Source organism: Nipponia nippon, unplaced genomic scaffold (assembly GCF_047370975.1).
Source record: "Nipponia nippon isolate SJK-2023a ecotype South Korea unplaced genomic scaffold, ASM4737097v1 scaffold_6, whole genome shotgun sequence".
In the NCBI taxonomy this organism is placed as follows: Eukaryota; Metazoa; Chordata; class Aves; order Pelecaniformes; family Threskiornithidae; genus Nipponia; species Nipponia nippon.
The window spans coordinates 61833572-61856631 of NW_028262380.1; the positions used below are offsets into that span (position 1 = coordinate 61833572).

The 23060-nt window shown below is 41.8% G+C and overlaps 1 protein-coding gene across 3 annotated transcripts in view; it reads right to left on the reverse strand.

Annotated features, from left to right (window-relative positions):
• Positions 1 to 23060, reverse strand: part of ADGRL3 (adhesion G protein-coupled receptor L3) — a 513913-nt gene that overhangs the window by 267988 nt on the left and 222865 nt on the right. For all 3 annotated transcript variants that reach the window (XM_087736050.1, XM_087736051.1, XM_087736049.1), the window contains exon 5: positions 5513 to 5726. In XM_087736050.1, coding sequence (XP_087592176.1) covers positions 5513 to 5726 — 214 coding nt within the window. The remainder of the gene's footprint in view (positions 1 to 5512; positions 5727 to 23060) is intronic.

The window sequence follows — 23060 nt, forward strand, 5'->3', positions numbered from 1 at the left end:
ACATCTAAGCAGGGGGCTGTTTTCTGAGAAATACACCATTAATTTTGTAGAGTCTGACACAATTGTGCTTCAATTCAACTGAAGTCTGCTCATTCAGTCCTACTGACGGCCTTGTCATTACAGAGCCTCCAGGTCTGCAGCTCTCCTTGTCCTGCGCATCCTCCCGACATGCAACAGAACAAGCTACTTAATATAAAAGACTCTATGAGAACATCCCAAAATTGGTATGATCAAAACCAGTGGCCACTTTATGAATGATTAACGTGAATTATCCTATCTGTAAAATACAGATAACCCTGCTTCTTTATTTCCCAACACAAGAGCAGATCACTGGCATTTTGAAAGCGTCTTGAAAATCACAGGTGCTGATAGCATCAATAACAGCACACCATGAGATACAATATTATTACAATAATAATGGCGCTCGTTTCGGACTCCTGCATTTTTCAGGTCATCAACCAAAAACATTAACAAAACACAGCCCTTCAGGAGATGAAAAATCTTTGCAGTGTAATGCAAGCTGGTTCATACAATGTCTTTCTTCTCATCCACCCCATGCAAAGTGCCTGCACAAATCCTTCTGACTACCAGGAGAATTGTGAGTGCCCCTCCTCACATAAAAGGATCAGGCCCTCTGATGAAACTAAATGGAAATCTGAGAGTGTCAAGCAGCTGACTACGGTCTTACACTCTTAATTGCACTTTTTTTTTTTTTTTTTTAACTCTAGGTCTTGACCTGCAGGCTTCATCAATGATGCCAACACTGAAACCACAGGGACAAACCATGCAGATTAGACTTGAACCTAAAGGAAACTAGCTCAGCTAAGCAACTGAAGCCCAGCAGGGCATCTAGTACCTCCCAGCTGTGCCTGCCATGGAGCTACTAGAAATTCTCTGTCTGCTCAGCCAGCAGAGGAGACTAGCAGAGCTGCAGCGCCCACTTGCCAGGCCCTGACCCACACCACAGCAGGGTGCTTTGCTGGGGGCAGAGAGCACCACAACCAGCTGCAGCGGAGCAGAGGGTATACATCCCACTGCACTGTGCAGGCTACACATCCTCTGCTGGAGAAGCCGCAGTTTCTGTGTCCTGGAAGCAGCGGGAAGCTCTGGGCAAGAGGTGTCTTGTCTGTGGGACACAAAATGGGTCCAGTGTTCTTTTCAGGTGAGAAGAGGGGAGAGAGCTAAGCAGCTTTCAGCCCTCATCCCCAAGCCAGAAGTGGCAACAGCGGCACACAAGAGCTCTGCAATGCTCTACTGTCGCAAAAGCCAGGACTTGTGCAAGCTGCCGCCTTTGCAAACTGAGCTCTCCGAGTTGCTGAGCGATACGAGAGAGTTCCCCAGCAAGAGATTTCCACATTTTCTACCCTCCAAATTTTGAAAAGGCAGAAGGAATTTTGCTTTGATATTGGGAACAGCTGCTGAGACCTGTGAACACTTCTCCCCTGGCTCCTCTGTTATGCCTGCTGGTTTTGTCTTATTATTCCATCCCTCCTTCTCTTCCTCTAGCTTAAGAGTAGCAGACAATGGTTGGGGTAGACAACGATCCCTTTACTCCTGATACATGGAAAGCAAAAGGAAAGCTTTCATCTTGCCTTTAAGGCAAAAAATGCAACTGTTCTGTGTATGTGTACCTACATGCCAGCTTTGCTACTTGGACTTTTCCCCCCATTTTAACATTCAAGGTTAAAGCCTACAGGAAAGGATAAGGAGCTCAGCAAAAGAGGCTGTTTCAAATTACAAAGTTAAACACAAAGGTGGTATCAATAGCACACAGTTCTGTGAACATACACGCAAAACCTGATCCACCCATCTTCTTCCTTCCATTGGCTTCAACCCAGGAAAGTACACGGGCAGGTCTTCGTTCCACAAAATGCTTAAGCACGTGCCTTGAAAAGAAGCACACGCTGGCGTATTTGTCTGAATCAAGGAGGAGGCAACTAGATGTTTAATTCCCTTGCCCACATTGCAGTTTTAAATTTGTGTAGCACTTTTACAAGGCAACTAGCTCCACTGACTTGTAGTGAAACCACCAGCGTGCAAAAAGTAATCACAGATTTTGTCTTTCTGAGCTGGGCATTTCCTTGGTGGAAAGCATCCACATGAAATTCAAGAGAGCACGCTGAAAGCTATTTTTTTTCTTTTTCTTTAGGGTGTTTTTTAATAGACTAAATGGCAGTGTTAACACTATAAAAACAAAGGCAACTCTTACGGGAATAGGAGGCTGCTTTTCCCTATTGTTTGCAGAGAACCCCGACTGTTTGAACGGATGATATGTTAATTTTGTGGCACAGTTGCTCAAGGGAGGACATAGAGAAGTCTCCCATGGTACAGTGCACACAGTTTACAATGGGCATGGTTAGAATTTAATTGTTCGTTACAGGCCTTGAAAAGACGTTTCACCAAAACAAACATGCTATGAAATACATTTTTCTTTAATCACATCAGAAAAACTTCAGTCCATAAAGCACTCTTTCTGAGCTTTTATGGGCAGCTGCTGCTCGAATGCTTGAAGGAAGAGCTGGCAAGTTAAAAAACAAAATAGGCCACAAAGATTTAATTTCCTATAAAATAGCTCCCTACAAGCTGTTTATATGTTCTTTACTTAGAGCAATACTCCAAAGATTTTTAGAGATTTTCAGGGCAACGCTTGAACGCTTGCAGTAAGAACTCCTTGTGTTCCCTCTGCTCAGGGGGCTCCACAAACACGCCATCAGATTTATGCCTTTCCCTTTCAAAATAACCCCACGTACTCGTCTGCAAAATTAATTTAAATAAACATACAGAAGAAAGGAACATGCTAGCTCAATTTTTTTTTTGGGGGGGGAGGGTGGGCTGGGAGAGCAATCACTAATATCTACCATAAATCTGCTCACTCGCAGCCTCAGCTCACATACTAACAACATCTCTGTCTCACACAGACTTTTCTTCCCACGTTTCCCTCTCCCCCTCCCCACAGCCATGCCATAATGTGTCTAAGTCGGCTGTACCGCGTTGCTGATTAAAAACTGCCAGCAGTTAGACAACTTATTATAAAACCTACAAGGGGACTGTGTATTTATGAATGCAATAATTAATCAACGCATAATAAGCATGCACTGTGCATATCGTTTTTCTTTCCATACGCAGACAGCTTCGATTACCATGCGGGTTACACTGCCATGAGGATCTTTAGTTCCCAGTAGCTGCTTCCCCACCCCGCAGCGTTAGCAAAGACAAGCTCATTGTATTAAAGCCTGCATTCATCTGCAAAACCACCCAAATACTGCTGAATTGATTAATTTTGCAGGTAGAGGCTTTCAGAAGAAAATGCCATAGTTAGTGCCACAACTGCTAGGCTGTCACGATTTTCCTTTTAAACTACTTTTTTCAGAAGCTCAGCTATAAGGTGTACTTGGAGCTGTGAGCTGGCAGGCTGGTTTGCATCTTAAGAACATATTTCATTTTAATGGTTTTATTTTTAAATTGTTTCAACTCTTTGAATTAATGGAGATTAAATAAAAGAAATGAGACTGACACAAAAATGTAAAGTAGAGTATCTTTCCCCTTTTTAACCTGCCTTTTAACTAGAACCAGGTTATATTTATTTTCAAGAAACTCAATAGTACCCAATTAATAACACGATTGCACACTTCGTCATGAAAATTGATCATCAAATGTCTTAAATGGGAAGAGCCACCACTCTTTCCTGAACCTCCTCACTGATAAACGGCATCAGGCAAGGCCTCACAGATATTAATATTCAGTCAGCAGGGATTTGCTTTTCCCTTGCAAGAAATTTCCCCTTAGTGGCCGTCCTCTACAGCACCAATTTCTTCCCAAATGGGAGAAAAGAGATGCTTTGTCCCAGAGATGCGCTTCCCTGCTAACTCTCTGCTAAGCTGTTTGAGTCCTCAGTGATGATACCTGGAGCTGAGTTTTCATCCCAGCGCTGTGGGCACACAACATGATTACGCGCCCTCCCTGACCAAAGGGCTCATGTTTATTGCAGCCTTGCTACACGTGGGGACTGACCAGAAGACTGCAGGCAGAGCTCTGCATTTGGCTTGGAAGCTAGCGGCTGGAGGATGCCGCTATGTATATATGAAAATATTAATACTCTGTACTCTGTAACAGCCCACAAAGGGGATGACATGGTTTTATTCTGACAATATGCAGAGGATTAAGGGTTTCTGCTTGAAGCCACTAACAACCTGAACAGGAGAATTACAGTAATTCCACTAAAACCATGCTGAATCCAAGGGACCGGCTGATGGCACATTGTTACCCTTTCCGCTTGTCTTGGAAATGTAACCGGGACAATCCTACAAACAGGACTTCAACCAGCTATGCAAGGAGATTCAACTTAAAGAATGGGCTTATAGGAACCATATGCAGCGACGAGGACGTTTTTCACAAGACCTCTCAGCATTTTGAGATCTAAATCCTTGACGTGGAGCAATTCTAAAGGGAGCTCAAAAATAGCTGTTAGCATGTCAAATATAGATGAAACTCAGACTTTCTTTTCTGTGGCTCACACAACTCCATTTTTAGTGCAAAGTGTCTCACAGCAAACAATAGCAAGATACTCCATTAAAACCTTGCACTGCTTTAGCCATTAGGTCACCATGCAAACACTGTTGTCATGACTTCAATTAGCAACACTTTGCCTGTGTCAATACCGTTATTAATACCCTGAAATACTAATCTCTATTACTATTTAATTAACAGCCAAATATACTGAATAATTATTCACGTGTAGTTATTAGGAGAAATGTACGGAATGCAATTACACTTCAAGAGCTGCAACTTACAGATCCTTCCCACAACACCTCTTATGCCAGAAAATACCCTGAAAAATTCAGCAACAGTTAAAGGCTTTCCATAACCAGGATACCTCTAGGTTGGAATAAACTGTTAGGCCCTGGCTCTGCAACATGTCTGTCTACATGGCGTGTATCTCAGTTACTATTTCCAGATGCAGCAGCCACACTTAACAGCAATACTTATTACACAGAAATTTAGCAAGTCTTCTGCAAAACCAATGTGAACGCGAGTCCTTGACTGGGAATTCAGATCCTCCCTAAAACTAAGCCTGGCGACATGATGAATGATGAAGACTTTCCTTTGTATTTTGAAAAATGTGTTATTCTGAACACAAAGTATTAATTGTTTAAAGGAGATTATTGGCCATCTGTTTGAACACAGCACAAAAAAGAGTGAACATGCATTTGAGAAAGACTTCACTTATATATTCATTAAGAGCTTTGATTTTTAGGTATTTCAGAGGTAAAATTGGGACACAGTGAGTATCAAGATGACTGATTAGTAGTACTTACAGCAAATGTCATTTATATTGTGTGATGCTAACCCAACTCTGTTAAACCCACAGTTTAGCAATGATAGCTGTAATTCTGTGCACATACATACAGACTAAGTACCTGCATTTTCTCATGCAAACACACACACAAACTGGTGTGTACATACCGGATTAAAAAACCAACAGCCAGCAAACAAAGAATATTAAATACTATACCTTTGAGTCATAATCTTATAGGCATCTGGCAGATAACAGCGGATATTCTCCATCTGAGCAGGATCAGAGTCACAGATTTTATCATCAGTCCTCCCGTAGTTGGCACTTTCGATCATGATAACATCTGTTCCCGGGCAGCGAAGCTCTATGGGGTAACTCTCGCAGGACAGCTCCCTTCGGACCACAGCCATGGGGACCGGGGCACGGCTGAAAGCTGCAAGGATTAACACAGAAACACAGTAAACATTTACTTTCCACACTGAGGCTAGGATTAAAAGCGGAACGACGTTTAGCAGCAGGTTTTATCCATATGCTGTACTGAGATAGTTTCGGTACCATTGAGATACAGTCTGCAGAAAAGGGGTCCAATCCCCAGCTTGCTGGCTGCCCAGAGAAATCACTTCTCCACTCAGTGACTTGATTTTCTCATCTCAAAAATAAGCTAACAATCCCTTTTATACAGGACTTCAGAAATCCCCTATTGAAAGAGATAAATAGCAACTATGGCATTGTTATTCCTTCTGCTTACCAGGTGAAAAGCTAGTTGGCTTTGATATATAAAATTACAGTCCTGTGTTGTACCTGATCAGCCGGGGGAAATTGTCTGACAATGAGCAATCCAAGCGCCAGGATCCCACCTGCTCAGCAAGACTGCATCTGTCCTACTGCAGATGTAATAACATCTGCGTTGCTCCTGGTCCTTTTTTTGGTCCTTTAGAAAACATGAGCCTAATGGCTTTTGCTGTAGCCTGCAGTGTGCCGGGGGATGGCCTGCGGGTTCTGGCAACCATCATGAAGTTTTGGCCCTTGCAGTGATATTTTCCATGGAAAGGCCAATATATGGGACACTGGGTGATTAAAGTTCAGTCTCAGCTTTACATTGGATCTGCCTGGAGCTTTCAGAAATCTTGGCTGTTTTAAAAGAAATCCAGGCTACAGTTTGCAAAAGAAGAAAGAAACACACTTTGAGATGCCTTGAAAACAAAGCCCTAAAGTATTAGTAAATAAACTCACATGACAACAAGCAATAATATTTCCCATCTTTACAGCCTCTTTGATCCAAAGATCTTCAACAGCTTGACAAACATGATTGTATTAATCCCCCAAATATCCATATGAATTAGCTATGCGTTGTCATTCTTGTCTCAGCCGCAGAAGGGCTATGCAGCTTCCAGAAGATCTCACGGGAAATCCACAGTGAAGCTGGGAACCGAATATTTGTTTTCCAGCCGAGTGCACCGGCCATGAGCTGAAACAAAAGCCAACCCCTTCCCTTCCTTATTCTACGAGAGTGAAAACTCACCCACACCGAAAAGGTTTCCAGCTGCAGGATGATGTGCCCTTCTGGCTCCATTTTGTACTACTGCCAAGCACAAAACTCAACATATAAACTGAGCCTGTATCTGTGTGATGGTCACAGAGCAGTCAGGGAAGGTTTAACCCTCTAACAGATCCAGGGGCCATCTGACACCAAGCATCTTTCAACAACTTACTTTCCCCCCTGGCCCCATTATAAAAACACCAAAATACCCTCCCCAAATCCAAAAATCCCTTCCAATGCACTGTTGTCTTGTCCCATAAACTTTCCACGTGGTACATACATGCCAAGTTTGCTTATGGAAATAAAAGCCTACTGATGTTTCTTGGTATACCCCGTAGCTGTATCGAGGCTGCTCTATCTGTCTGTCTGGCAGGCAGCAATCCAACACATTAACTTCCGTGAAGCCTTGTATTATTGTCAGTTGTCTCATTTAGATTTGTATTATTGGACAGATAAACATTCCCATTTCTGTAAATTTGCAGGGATTACTCTAATATCAGATCCTTACTGATGTACCAGAGTTGTGGACTAATTGCCAAACTCCCAAGACAGACATGCACTTATTTTTGAATAATAGCTTCTATGATTAGCATAGCTTTAGGGTTTAGATCATGTAAGATGTCCTCATTCCCTGAGATCGGAGAAACAGTTTTGCCACATTGCACCATACATTTGTGTAATGCAGTAAATTTGTACTGCGACCAAGTTCTCCTGTTACAGAAGGAGGGAAGCCAGGAGGACAAGCGCAAACCTCTGAGAGGCAATACCTCATTCTTACCCTTGACTTTACGTCACTAATCAACGACAAGGTGAGTGGAGGAAGGATGGGACACAGTTAGAGACAACATTGGATGAAAGAGATAAGCCTGTCAGAAAAGCAGAGTTAGCAAAGCCCAGCAATTTTAGCCTGCCCTACAAACAACATCAAGAGGTTTTACGTCCACTTAAAAGGATCTGTCCACAGAAGCCTGCAGCAGCCCCTGCTCTGCGAAACACCGGACTCTACCGGCAACAGGGGGGCAGTTTATATTTGCCTGTGTTATCTTTAGCATTCACAGGCCCAGTGCTGACCAGAAAACTTCTGATGCCAGGCTGCTGCTTTCTTTTTTTTGAGGGGGGAAAAGAGCTGTGGTGAGCTCTCTTTTTGAGCCTCTTTTGCACTAAACCTGAACAGATTGGCAACACGGGAGGCAGAAGGTTTCTAGCAGCTTTTGGCAGAATGCTGAGGCCAAGTGCCCTCCCTCCTCCTGCCATGTGCTTAGAGGACTCCTATCAACTGCCAAGAAAACGGCAAGATGAGGTTTACAGTCAATATTAGTTGTTTGGAGCTATGGTTTGGCCCAGTTCTTGGGCGATTTTGATCCTTTTCTCTGGGAGGCTACTGTGGGCTACAGAAACAGCAAAGACAGTTGCTAATACTACTTTATTTTTTACAGTTCCCACTATAGAAAACAAAACTCAAACCTCCATCCCACATGCTTCAGAAAGTATATTTTTGTTGTTAATTCCTATGCATTTTTTGCAGTAACTGTTCTATTTTGTCAAAGAAAGCAGACATTAAACATGCAATGGTTGAGGAAAACCCCGTTTAAAATCACAGAAATAAACTGTCTGGGAATTCACTCATACAAACCCTGTGTATTTGTCAAACAGCAATCCTGTACAGATGCAGCTAAGCTTAACTCTCGTGTTTTGCTGGAAATAAGACATTAGGAAGGGCTACCAGTAATATGGTTTTATTAAAATAGAAGTTTATCTGAGGGCAAAGGTAGCATCCTAATCTCACAGCAACTCTATAAACAGTGATGATGCAGTACTTCAGGCTCCTGGTGGAGGATTTCATAGTTAATATGAAAATACAGAGGTTGAGTAAAAGCTTTTAAACAAGTTTCTGTACCAGGTGTGACAGTGTATTTCTTGTATCCTGGGCATCTATCCTGTATTAAGAGACTTTACAGCATTGATCTACTAATATTAAATGAATGTCGGTCCCAAATACCCCCCAAAAACCCTCAAACTGAAACCAAACACCCCTCCCCAAAAACAACAGCTCATGTTCTGCTTCCCATTAAAGAACCTCTGGACAGACGCAAACATTTCTAGATGTGGCTTTCTGTTTACTGGAATTCACGTTCTTGTTTCTCAGATAATCACTTGGCTGCTTGCCATTAGAAGGGCAGCTTTCACTTACAGACACCTGTGCTGGTTTCGGCTGGCGTAGAGTTAATTTTCTTCACAGTAGCTAGTATGGGGCTAGGTTTTGGATTTGGGCTGAAAACAGTGTTGATAACACAGGGATGTTTTAGTTATTGCTGAGCAGGGCTCACACAGAGTCAAGGCCTTTTCTGCTTCTCACACCACCCCACCAGTGAGCAGGCTGGGGGTGCACAAGAAGCTGGGAGGGGACACAGCTGGGACAGCTGACCCCAACTGACCAAAGAGATATGCCATACCATACGACGTCATGCTCAGCATATAAAGCTGGGGGAAGAAGAAGGAAAGGGGGCACGGTCGGAGTGATGGTGTTTGTCTTCTCAAGTAACCGTTACGCGTGATGGAGCCCTGCTTTCCTGGGGATGGCTGAACACCTGCCTGCTGATGGGAAGCAGTGAATGAATTCCTTGTTTTGTTTTGCTTGTGTGCACAGCTTTTGCTTTACCTATTGAACTGTCTGTATCTCAACACACGAGTTTTCTCACTTTTACTCTTCTGATTCTCTCCCCCATCCCACCAGGGGGGAGTGAGCGAGCAGCTGTGTGGGGCTTAGTTGCTGGCTGGGGTTAAACCATGACAATACCTCACTGTGGCATCATGGAGTCAACATTTATTTCCTGGATATACAGCATAAAAGAAATGTGACACCCTGGACAAACTGTAGGAATAGCTGAATACTGTAATACAATACGATAGGAGAAAGCAATGGCATGTGTTTTCCATCCTGCCATCCTCCACCAAATCAGTTGCTCTGCATGGCTTGCTTTCTACCCTGATATCTGCAATAAATACTCCAAAGGGAGATTAGAGGTTGGCTGTTTATCTCCTTGTAAGCACATTTCTTGATGTTGCATGCCTATATGATAATATTACTTAAATGTTTTTTCTGGTTTTCCTATGAGGAGCAAAGATTTTTTTGCTATGAAATAAGATACATCAAAACCCATCTGTGAAATACACAGCAGGATTGTATTAATTAATTAATAGACTCCTCTCTCCTTTGAGCAGCTCCCTATTTTTGCAGTCTCTCACTGAGGTCCTTATTTAATCTCCTAAATAAGTGACCTAATTGTTGGCTTGAAGTCAAGAGGAGGTGATGGCTGCTCACTACTTCGGAAAACAGGTGTCGTTTTCCAGGATCCAATGTGCAGACAGACATCTAAATACAGATGGCAGAACTTAAAGATGTTAAAAAAAGTGGTTTTCAAAATTTAAACGTGTGCCAACTTGAGTTTTCTAAGTGCAGCCATTTGGTGGAAAATCATCCTCCTGAGCTTCTGCAGGGCAAAGTGAGAGCAGAGGGTGAAACGGCAACAGATAATGACAGGATTTTATCTGGGCGATTTAGAACTTCTTTGTCTCTGCTAATTTCAGGAGCTAGAAAATTAAGTAAGTCATCAAAATCTTGTGCTTTTTCTCCCCCTCGCTTTTGACCTCAGAACATAATTGCCTCTTGTCATGCCTGCAGGGCATGGGCTTGTAGTTATCACTGTGCACTTAATCAAATGCTGAAATAGCCTTTAAATTACGTGTCTTCTTGGCTGCTAGAGACTTGTTGAGCTCCGTTACATTTAGAGGCATGATGGTAGTGGATGTACTTTTAAAAGAAAAGTGTGGGATGATGCTTTTAATTAGGTTTTATATGCAATTTTCCCAGCAAAATGATGTTCTGGCTCAGAATTTTCAGAGTGAAATTTCAGTGCATATTTAAGGGCAGTGAAACAAAAGCTGGAAATGTACAGATAATTATTTTCACAAGCTCTGCACATGATTTGGTCTGCCCAGCTAAATACCTGACTTACTGCTCCCAAAGGCAAACACGACGTGCTGGGGGAAGAGGTTTCCTACTAATTTGGAGGAATGCTTCTGTGTTTGTAATTTCACAGTACTTAATATTCCCACAGTTCACCTTGACTCTGTGGAAAAAAAAAAAAGAAAGAGAGAGTAATAACAAAAAAATTCCCCCCCTCCCTTATTCTGAAGCCGACTCAGGTATGGGTACAAGCTGAAATCCCTTTCAGTCATCGAGTCAATAGGCCTTATAAGACTCTGTCATTCCCTGAAGGGAAGCACATGCTCAAGTGCTTTTCTAAATCAGGGCTCTGCTTTTCCCTGTAAAGTCTGATCAACGCATTCATTTGCGGCGTGCAAACATAGCTCAGTCCTTCTTCTCTGTCTCCCTTAATCTAAATTATACCTGACCTCTGATCTCAACAACAGTATTAGTAGCAAACAAAAACTCAGGTTAAAGATGGTGGCAACAAACATTTCTCCAATGTGTAATACACCCATTCTCCAGTATTTTCATTGCTCACAAGTATCAATCTAGTTCTGACAAGCTTAAAAAACCTAGTTGGTCCAAAGTTATTTGAAAGCTTGTGATTCGTATACAAATATGGGAATACTATTCTCTCTCCCCCACTTTCTCTCCATATGCTGACAACAAATCGAATAGCAAGCGGTCTGTGTCTTTTCTAGGGGGACATGGTGGAAAAACCTTTCTTGTGCTCTCAGCCTGCAGAGGGGCTAAAGGTGCATCCTACAGACGATGGCTGGTGCCAAGACATTGCAGCAAATGCTTGCAACATCCATATCCAGCTCCCCTGGGGAGGAAATGAAGACTGAAGGCAGCCAGTGTGGCCAAACGGCTGGAGCCATCAACAGTGCAAGGCTGGAGCCGGACAGTGCTGGTCTCCACTCCCGGCTCTCCCCTCTGTGCCTCAGTTGATTGCTGTCTCATCAATAAAAATGGGAAAATTATCTGATCTCCTCCATTAAGCACTCCAAAATCTGCTAGGGAAAGGAAGAAGAGAACTAGACATAATCCTCAGGTGAAGAATGTGGCTTCAGCCTGGGTTTCCCCACGTGAATCAAATACCCACATGCCCCCAGGCTATCTTGGGCTTTCTTATTTTATAGAAGATAGCAAAAACAATTTGTGACTTTCCTTTGGGCACCTTCACCAGAAGCAGTGATCCCCCTTACCCAGCAAACAGCCAGCTATGAATAGACTTCACAAACTGCAAGAGCATCCGCTTATATGGTGGGATGGAGTATACAAAAAAAGACAGAAGAGGAAAACAATGCTGTGCAACACCCCAGCCATGCCAACCAAAGAAAAGCAAAAAAAAACCCTCACGCGCTTCCTTGTGCGTTTTATGTGGAGGTTGAGGTCAACTATCTTATGGTTCCATAAATTGCTTAATCCACCTTCATTGTAACACTCAAGTGACACTTGCTAGGGATTTGCTCCAAGGTTATGTGAGTGAAAATACAATAGATGTTCAGCAGCATGTTTATATCTGACACCCTCCCCCACAATGAAGAGGGGACACAGGAGAAGGGTGTAGTAAACATAGAGTGGGCTTTCTATAGGGGCTGCCAAACCCCCACACAGACAGCACATTTTCCAAGATGACACAGCCAAGGATGCAAACAGGAGCACAATGAAAAGCCTAGCCAAGTCCCAAATGGCACATCTCTGAAGCAAGCCTCTGCCCCCAAGCACCAGCCTCCTGGAAAGTACCTTTTATTTCCACGGCAGATCTCCTTCTTCCACATTTCTAGACACCCTAGAGGTTGGATCTCAAAGGGGTAATGCGGAAACAACTGGCCCTTTCCACCACCCGCTGGATGCCCAGAAAGCCAAGGGACAGCAGCCAGAGAATTAAGCACCAGACAGCTACATCCTGGGGCACTTCTGCTGCTCACGCTTCATACCACTGATACTCCTCACCTCCTTGCCACGCTCAGCTGGTAAATACCCTTCTTCTCTCCCCTCACTCTCCCAAACCCTAGCTCAAAGTACGGAGAACCTTTTCTCATTAATAAAAAAGTATTAGATTCTCTTACACTCTCTAAGTATTAGATTAGCTCTTCCTATAGGGGTAAAGAGAAAAGAAATTCACAGATAATGGGCAAAGAGGACCGGCAGAAGACCACCAAAAAGAGGAAAGAACGGTGAAGTGGATGCATTAGCACCTAAGGATGGGTGTTCACAAAGGAAATGGGTCATTGCGAGGCTCTGTGAGGAAAGGAGATGAAGTGATACAAGAGCAAGACCACAGAAACCAGATGGTAACTACAAATGGAGGAGTCTGACAGTAGGAAGTGACTGAGGATGTGTAAAGGGAGAGAGGCAAGAGGGCAGACTGGCCCAGGGAGACATGGCATTGAACTGAACCAGACCCGTGGGAGAAAGCAGTGCAACAGCAGTACTGTGGTTTCTTTCTGTTTCTCCATTCCCGTCTTCTGGGACTCATGGGCCGCTGCCTCATTAGTGAGTGCGGGAAATACTCTGAGAATTGCAACAAACATTTCTTTCAATAAGCCCTCACCTTCACAAGTGCCCCACTTAGAGAGGTTAATACCTCTGCAGCGAATATTTACACCGGAGCACAGCGCAAGTCAAGGCATCACCAAGGGTCACCCTCCATGCTGCTAAAGAGACAGTAGTCTGGGGTAAGCCAACCTACCAGGTCACTCTTGTCGAAGGGAGAGTAGGTCCTGCTTCCCCCCTAGCCAAGCCCTCCTATGTCCAGCCATAGTTCAGCTGCTGGACCTGCACCCAGTTCTGGTACTCGCTGGACCCTTTAATGAGGCAGGTCAACTCAGTAGTCCGCCAAGAAACTAAACCAGTGGGGGAGAGTGGGAAGAGAGGTTTCTGCTGGGCTAGTAGAGTTGAATCAGCTCAGAAAAGGTTAGCTAAGGTCATAGAAAGGAAGCAAAAGATTTTTAGAAGGAAGGAAGGGAGGCTGAATTTAATGTGCTTTTCAAAAATACATGACAACCTACCTTCAAATCAGAGGTCAGAAGCACAGTCCCAGCCTGAGCTAAATGTCACTTAAATGAATTTAATTAAAGCAGAAGCAACAAGTGAGAACAACAGACAAACGAAACATTGTCTCCAAGGGGAAGGTTGAATGCAAGTGTATTAATATTTAGGCCCCATCACGGGAAAAAGCTATTCCCAAGTATCTTTTCCTTTGCAGTGGATCATCTCATTTGTAATGAAAGGCACGCAGAAGAAGATACTCAGATACAACTGCTCTTAAAATTCACAGGCTTCCTTCGTGTGAATTAACTTTCAAGTGTAGGAAAACAGTGCACAGATAGGGAAAGTGTCTGCGGTTAAAACCCTGCAGTGCAGTGCATAAGATGTATAACCAACCCATATGCTAAACTTGCCCTCCAGCCTAACAGTGACATTACTTAAAATATCAGGGTTTCAGATCCCAGTCCATAACACTGAGACATTTGTGTTCTCAATAAAGGAAGCGTTAGGTCCTGTGCCACAGGGATCAGTCCTTTTTACAAAACCACATACCACAATTTGCACTGGGGCCTTCAATAAGGAAAAACATGCCATTTATTACTTACCCAACTCAAAGTTACTGTTGTTACAATAGACACTTAACTGTCTCAAAAAAAAAAAACAACCCACAACAAAACAAACAAAAAAAACCCCTCACCAACCCAAAACAGGGAAGCTTTGACTTTGACATTGCTGAACAACCTTGAAGTCTTAAATTTAATGCAGCACAAATTAATGTGAAGCAAGTAGAATTTGAGTAATAGCATTTTTTAAATTTTAAATTAAAATTTAAATTACTCCACTGTAGCTTTTTATTGTAGCCATTAGTAAGGTTAATTTTTTAATCTCAGATAAAAACTTTTATAAACCACCATAGTAGGTATAATCATAAAGGCAGTTAGATAAATGAGTATCAAAGGTTTAGCCTAAGAACATAAAGGAAAAATAATCTGTTTATTATTTTAGGATTTCATATTAAAATCATAAGTTTATTTAATATTACACTTTATTATTGTTTCAATTTAAAACACCAGCTTAAATTCTTACCCTTGCTAAAACAATGCAAATCTGGACTAACTTTCCTGTTAGCAGCAGAGCTTTTTTAGGTGTGTCATCAGAATGGGCTTCAATAGGATATAGAGGTGTTCCCAGATGGATATTGTCCAAGTGCTGAGGAAATGCTCTTCTCCATCATTTGTACCACTGTGAATGGGGAGGTGACAGCCCTGAGCTACAGGAAGCAGGACGAGGATAAGCTGGAGGAGACTGAGATGCATCCTCAAAAGTCAGAGATGGTCTGCCATGGAGGATGGTCACATGCAACAGAGCCCAGACCTGACTTCTGTCTCACCATAGGAGGAAAAAAAAATGGGGAGGAAAAAAAGGAAAGAAAAAAACAATAACAAAAATACAAACAAAACAAAAAAACCCCCAAAAACCCGCAAAGTCAGGAGGACATCCAGTGAACTCAGCAGGTTCAGAAATCCTTTTAAGGCTGATGTAAATCAGACAGGTTGGATGTATTTGGAGCTTTGCTGAAGAGCAGAGTGACTGCAAATAACAGATTCCTACTGACTAACACCTCCTCGAAGTTAAAGTTAAATTTTAATTTACAGTTCCCTGAATAGCCTCTGACGGGGAACATTAGAGCCCTTGTAGAAATATCTGCATTATTAAAGAAATGATGAACAGCAGAGTGAGGATTACTTTGTGCTGTTTATGGACTTGTTTACCAGAACAGTAAGTCTATTTTTAAGTTTGTATTGCCTGGAAAGGAAAACTGTGTGAAATCTGAAGAGCTGTCCAGAGAAAAAGACAGGCAGGCAAAAGAGAAGAATTTCTCCCCAAATATTAGAGCCTGTCATTCAAATACCTGTATAAAAATCTGGGACCTCAGATATTTATCATTTAAACCAATTGCTTTACATCACCGAAGACCAAGAATGGCTCATTTAGAGTTAGTTTTACAAGAAATTACCCAGACCTTGAAGACTAGTCATCTTCAGGAAGTAATATGGCTAAACTGTAGATCGTTAAATGAATAACTGTGATTTTTCTTGGTGTTTTAGACATCACAGCTCCTTTGAGTCTCTACCATAAATAACTACAGAGAATTTGTTCTTTCCACTAGCCATAACTCTGTGAAAGTTTTATAAAGAAGCCTGACACTGCTTTAAGATCTTGCCTCCTCCCAGAATTACAGTCCATTATATATATATATGGTTTTTTTCATATATGCACACACTTCTATAAATGAGTGATATATATGTAACAAGCAAAATAGAAAGTAGTTTTCTACATGGCAAGATGAAATTTGGGGTCCCTTACTCAGCACACCTTAAAGGTCACTGATTTTTAGAAACCAGTGGGTGCTTATCAGCAGGATCTGTGAGTGATCTACAAAGACAACCCAGTCTCCAGCTGCTGGATGAGGATTTCCATAGCATGACATCTATGAGCTCCTTCTCAGAAACAGAGGCATGAGATCCAAGATCCTTTTTGCTGATAAGCTAACAAGAATTACAAGTAGGCTGTGGCAAGCCATTCTTTGCAGCCCTCTGAATCATAACTCTCCCCAAGGTCTGTGATGTAACTCCCCTCTGACCACAAAAGACCAAGGATTTCACCTCAAATATACTAGCAGCTGAAGAGAACTTTGTAGAAACATATGCATTCATCTAAACAGTGGCCAACTTCATTTGCTTCCCACCAATCTTAAAAATAAAGAACAACAGGAGAATTAAATTTGGGAAATGAGCTGAAACGCACACACTTGCTCCAGGTGGAAATATATTCCAAGTAAAAGCAGATTTTCAGGGAAATCACATATTTTTGCCTGCAGATACCCCTTCTCCTTAGTGGAAAATAGCAAAACGTTAAAACGAATGAATTAAATTAACTCCACAAAATGGTTCGCTTACTAAGAAACACAGCTGAAGTCCTGAGTGATGAAGTTTCTTTTTGCACCCACCTGCTCACAGCAAACACTGTGGTTAATTATTTTTCCACCTAGTGCAGCCTGTGCAAATATCGCTCCAGAAACACTGTATATATACATGTGCATATATATAATACACATACACAAACAATACTGGCAATCACAAGTTGAGCCACAAAAAAATCTGAAATAATGCTCACCTGTAGGCTCCCAGAACTGCTCTGAACAGATTAACTGCTCCCAGAAGAGTCAGGGGAGCAGCTCTGCAACAGAGCTGAGAGTTCCTGGGGTTCACACCAGGGAGGTGATGCTTATCCTGCAGCACCAGCAGGACTGCCATCACTGTCCCAGGGCAGACGGGGCACGGCAGCGTAGCCAAACTCGCCTTACAACATTTTTATCTGCAATAAATGCTCTGAATCCTGCCCTCCACACCCCACAATTTCAGTTTAAAGTAACCAGGGGACACCAAGATGCACGTTTCCACTCATTTTCCCCTCCAGCCTTCCAAAGTGGTTAACAATAGTCTAAAAAGCATTTTAAAAACCAGCAATAACAAGTATGAATAGTCACAGAGACATTGTGCTCAGTAAAACAACACCACAGTACCAGTTAAAAGGCAACCCTGTTCTATAAAAGTCCCTACAGCGCTGGATATCGTGACTTGTCCTGTGAGAAAGCGTAGGGCTCCTTCACAGACACCCATGTGCACGACTGAACAAAAAGAGGGTCTGTGCCCCAAAAGACACTTAAAAGAAAAGAGGAGAAGAGGAAATACGTGCAGATCAGAGACAGAAGCTACAGTGGCACAGAAAAGGATAGCCATGCAGCATGGGTAACAAACAGATGCAGATACTATACTTAAGGGCACAATGCTCACCAACTCAATGAAAATATGGTTAAAAAAAAATTATCTAGCTTGCTTGAGGAAAAAACACTGCAAACAGCTCCAGCTATGATGGATGGAAAACTTCCCCCCCCCCCCTCTTTTTAACACAATCACTAATCTTGTTTCAGATTCTCCTCCTCCAAGAGGTAGATGAAAGAAGTAAATCTTTTGCTGATCTCTCTGGCAACAAAAAGAAGCAGGATCCAATTGCCCAACAAAACCAGAGAGATATCTCAGGGCTGAGGGAAAAGAAAAGTTTTCAACAAAATAACCTGATGAAAGACTCCATCCCTCCTTTCCCTATAGATACGGGGTCAGAAAGAGCAGGACTTTTTCAAGCCCCAGACAAGACAGCGCTGCTGGGACACCAGAGGATGCCCCGACAGAAGGGTACAACATAGGGGAGGCCCTTGGAGAATCGGGAGGCCAAAGTTAATTCAGGCACACCTGGGCACTGCAGCTCAGCCACACAACAGCATCCAACGCAGACAGTTTCTCTGATCAGTGAGAAGAGACACAGGATCCAGCACCCCCAAGCAGTCCCTGTCAGCCAGGGGAGCTTTAGGTGACCTCAGATAACACTGAGCTTAGGCTTACAGAGTCCCAGCTTTGACCTCCCAGGACAGAAGACGGTCTAGGCAGTTTCACTCACATTGTCTGAGACTGGGAGGCAGACAGCCTGCAGGCACCAGGACCCCCACCCAGCACCGACCTGCGACACTTGCCAAATCCTTCTGTATCTAAACCTCTCTAAAGGTTTCTGAAGGATTCCACCAAGTTGAAAAAAGCACCATGGAAAGGTTTCCAGAGAACTGTTTCTGGGAGATTATTAGTTAAATTTCTAATGTAATTATGTTACAGTACGTTTAAGTGCACTTTCTAAAGAGAAACAGACTTTTATCTAACAAAGGATCCGTTTCGAGCACTTTTTCCTGTACCTATAATACTCATTTCCTTCTGTACCTATTTCAAGCGTTGTTCTTCTAGAGTTATTTATACTTCACATCTAGAAATTTCTGTTTTTTCTAAGAATAAAATTGTTGCATAGTTCCATCATCTTATGTTTGCTGTTCATATTCGAGGAAAGCATTCTGTTGTCACTGCCCTCCAAGGGCTCTTTTGGAGCATGAGGAAAAACCTTCATAAAAGAAATCAGACTTTTCTACTTACGGTTCTTCCATGCCCCCTATTATTCTGTTGCAAAACACCCCAAACTGTGTAGGGTTAAAAAACTGTTTTGCAGGGGCTGGGGGGAACTACCTGGGCAAAATACCAAAGGTCACTGAGCAAGTCTGTTGTTGCGCCTGCTCTCGAAAAAATAAAGTACTTCTTGATGCACTGCAGTATCTGCCCTTATTGCTCTTGGGTGGAGGTGCTAACACACAGGATGCCATGCTGGTGGAGGGTTGCCCTAAGGCCCCTAACTCAGATAAGGAATGAGGAAAAACAACTCCTAAATATCTCTCTGCATTTTTTTCATTGCATTACTATCGCAGAAGTATATGCTAGAAATGTCGTGACATGACTGGCAAAACCAATAAAGTATTGGTGCCTACTTTTGACCATAAAAAGTTAAGGACATTTTAGTAAGACTGTCTCTGGGTAATTTCATAGGATCCTGTTCTAACAAATAAGTTGATCACAGACAAAAAAAAACAAAAAACAAAAAAACAAAACAAAAAACAGCAACAACAGAAAACCATACCAAAAAACCCAGATGCCTATGAGCAAATAGCCACAAACCAATTTAACTTGGAAAGTAAAGTAAGATCACAGTCCTGACTGGTAACATATATACTTGAGGGTTTTACCCAGGATAGCTCCTCATAGATTAAAATATTTCACACAAAATTAAACAGAAATAAAGATTTAAGCTTAAAAATGCAGACAGTAAACTAAGAAGTCTGTTTCCAGATGACAAAATCCCCAACTCTGCAATCATGAGAAAAAGCTTCTTTTGTTGAACAGACTACCCTCACTTAAAAAAAGAAGACAAAGGCAGCAATGTAGTTAACAAGTACAAATTACAGTTTGGAAACACAAACATGCAGTAATAAGAGCTCAAAATATGAATGAAATAACTGTGGACCATCAGAGTAAGAAAAATTATGCTTGCAAAAATTTTTAAGCAGCAGCAGTATTTTTGAAATAGTAAGGTGTATGGGTCAAACACAACCAGTTATCAAGCACGAATTCAACCCCCTACAAATATTCAGTAACTCACTCCAATCTGTATTTGCAAAGAAGCAAACAGATGTATTCATAATTCACAGTGATAAAGAGGCGCTTTTTGTGCTATCAGATACTAGGAAAGATATAATAGCAGACAGCCCAATATTTTTCATTCTGGGAGTTTGGAAAAAAACCCACAACCCTCTTAAGAACCCTTTGCTGTTTTTTAACTCGATCTGGGATACTGGCACATTGCTACTAGCAAGCCCTTTTAAAAAAAATAATCAAGGCTATAAAAACACAACATAAGTCCGATTGCACACATCAAAAATGCATTAGCTGTTGCTCCTCAAAAAGTAATGTAAACGTGGAATTGTCATCCCAGCTGAACCATTTCTGGAAGTTCAGCAAGAACCTCATCAGTCCAGTATCATTCAACACGTTTCTTGAAGACCTGAAAGAAAATAAACTCAAAGCTTGCCAAATGTGCAGTCGGCGCAAAAATTGATGAAATGTTAAGTAATGACATGGACCTTGTCGGTTTTGCAGATTGATCTACAGACTGAGCAGACCATGCTTTAACACAGACAAATACCAGTCCACGTAGGAATAAAAAAAAAATGTTCATTATGTGAGACCACAGTCTCACAAGCAGTCACTCTGAAACAAGACTGTTCAAGACTGTTTTCATGATTGATACGAATTTGAATGCTACATAGTGGCTGAAAGGGCAATTATGATCTCTGCAAGTATCAGGAGGTGAATAACAAGCCGAAGTGGGAAGGTGAAATTGCCCTGCATATGGTATTAATGAGTCCATTACTGGAACATGTACATTGTGGTGTCTATACTTCAAAAAGATTGTTGGAAACTTTGAAAGGGTTTGCAAAAGAACTTAAGAAAATTTTTAAAATAATTAAAAAAAAAAAAATCTAGTAGAGTCTAGAAAGCCAGTTTTACAAGTGAGATACCAAAGCTGCTTAGTCTGTTTAACTAGTCCAAAAGACCATTGTAGTCTGCAGATACCTACAGAGGGAAGATATTTCTTACAATAGCGAGCTCTTTAATCTAGCAGAAAAAGGCAAGCGAGATGCAAGAGCTGGAAGTTGATGCCAGATAAATTCAGGCTAGAAATAAGGTACATATTTTTAAAAGTGTGAGTAATTTACCATGGAACAGTTTACTTAAGTATATGATGTATTCCTTACCAGCTGAAGTCCCTAAATCATGACTGAGTGTTTGTCTGGAATATATGTTACAGCTCAAATAGAAGATACGGGAGCCTGATTCACAAATTACTGGGTGAGATCTCTATTGTGCAAACAGTCTGGCTTGTTGATCGTAGGAGTCTCTTTGTATTTTAAAGATCTATGAAGATTTGGGAGAAAGGAAACAGGAAGAGAGGGGGACATTTGGCAGCATGGAACCCACTGAATTTATTATCTTAGAATGAAAAACAAACAAACAAATAAACAAAAAAACACAAAAAACCAACCCTCAGACAGCTTTTACACAGATACCTGCTGCGCTCATCCATGCAAAGAAAGTTTGTATCCTGCCTTTATCTAGTGGTCACGAATGGACAAAAAATGTTCCAGGACAGCTTCTTTGAATTCCTAGGAATAAAAGACGGCAAGGAGGAGGAAGGGAATTGCTTAATGCAAACCAACAGATGGTATTTCAGTCAGAGGCTTGCTTTGTTTTCATAATGAACCATAATCTGTGTAATCTAAAACAGTTTTTATTTGCTGCAGTGAGACATAAAGACTGTAGCTATGGCATGTGAATTGTCTTCTCAACCATTCATGGTTATGGAAGGTACCTCTTCATTGCTGAAGACGCACTGGACCCTGGACCAGTCATTCAGATTCAGTTTAGGAGAATGGATGAAAGCGTAGGTACGGCACTACATTTTTAGTAGGTTTGTCTGCTTTGGGGTTTTTTTTTGTGTGTGGGTTGGGGTTTTTTTGTTGTTTTTTTTTAATTCAGCCTTCCAATATGGTTATCTAATAAATATTACAATTCTGCAAAGCCTATTAACTAGTCTCTAGGTACTATTAGCTACATAAAGTCTTTGTGGTGGACAGCCTACAATATCAAATCAATGGCAGAGGCATTTAGGGTCCTGGTATGATGTTACTGGGATGGGCTGGGGGCATTATTTTCCAAATCCTACCTCCCGCTCATGGTGCTGCAATTGTGTCCCCAACCCTGGCATGGTCCCGTAAGTCCTCTTTGACTGTGCAGCCACTTGCGCCAGATGTCGGAGTTGCAGAGAGCCAGCAGCACTGCATAGAAGCAGGGTCTCCATTCTGCTTGACAGCTCTGTACCACAAATCTGTCCCTGCCACTCAGGCGAAACAGGGCATAGTATTACTAGATTACGTCATGTTACATTATACACTATACCATAACACGGAAAGGTGAGCAATTCAGTGTTAAGGCGCAAAAGAAAAACTTAAGCTACCTGGAAGCCTGGACCTGCAAACAGTGACTACCACATATATTGCTTATTATTTTGCTCAGGTCCAATATTTCGGTTTTAGCAACATCGGACATCTACTTGTGGCTTCTCAGCATACTTATATTCCCATAATGTTTTGCAATATAAAATACTGACTTCTATTCATACACATTTCCCCATGTTATTTAAGTTTGTCTTCATATTAAAAAATAAATGGATTTAAAATGTAGGCAGCTACATATATAAGCACTCTGCTTGAAAGACATACTTCATCTTTAAATAGCAGCAATCAATACACACAGTATATAACCTAAACAAATTTCCATTATGAATCTTTAATGGCTGCATGCTTTGGTCATTTTTATTCCTAATATATTATTGATTTACAGAATACATTACCACCTTAGGCACTGGGATTTGCTGGAGTCCTTACATCCTGTATATAGTTTTAGTCAAAATAGGAGCCAAAAGTCAATAACCCATTTACCACCAGCATAGCCCCTCTACAGAGTTAGATATTTTAATGATGGTCTGACTATCACAGTGGAATCACTTGTCTTACAGTGGCATTTATAAGTCATCCTTATTAATGTAAAATTATCCATGAGGCCTGCCTGCTTATCTTTCACTCTTCTTTATTGCCAAAACACTTTGGGAGTCACAATTTGGAAGAACACTGGCAGACTAACCTTGCAGATCCTTTGCAAGGCAGGGTTTCTCTGAAATCAAAGCACCCA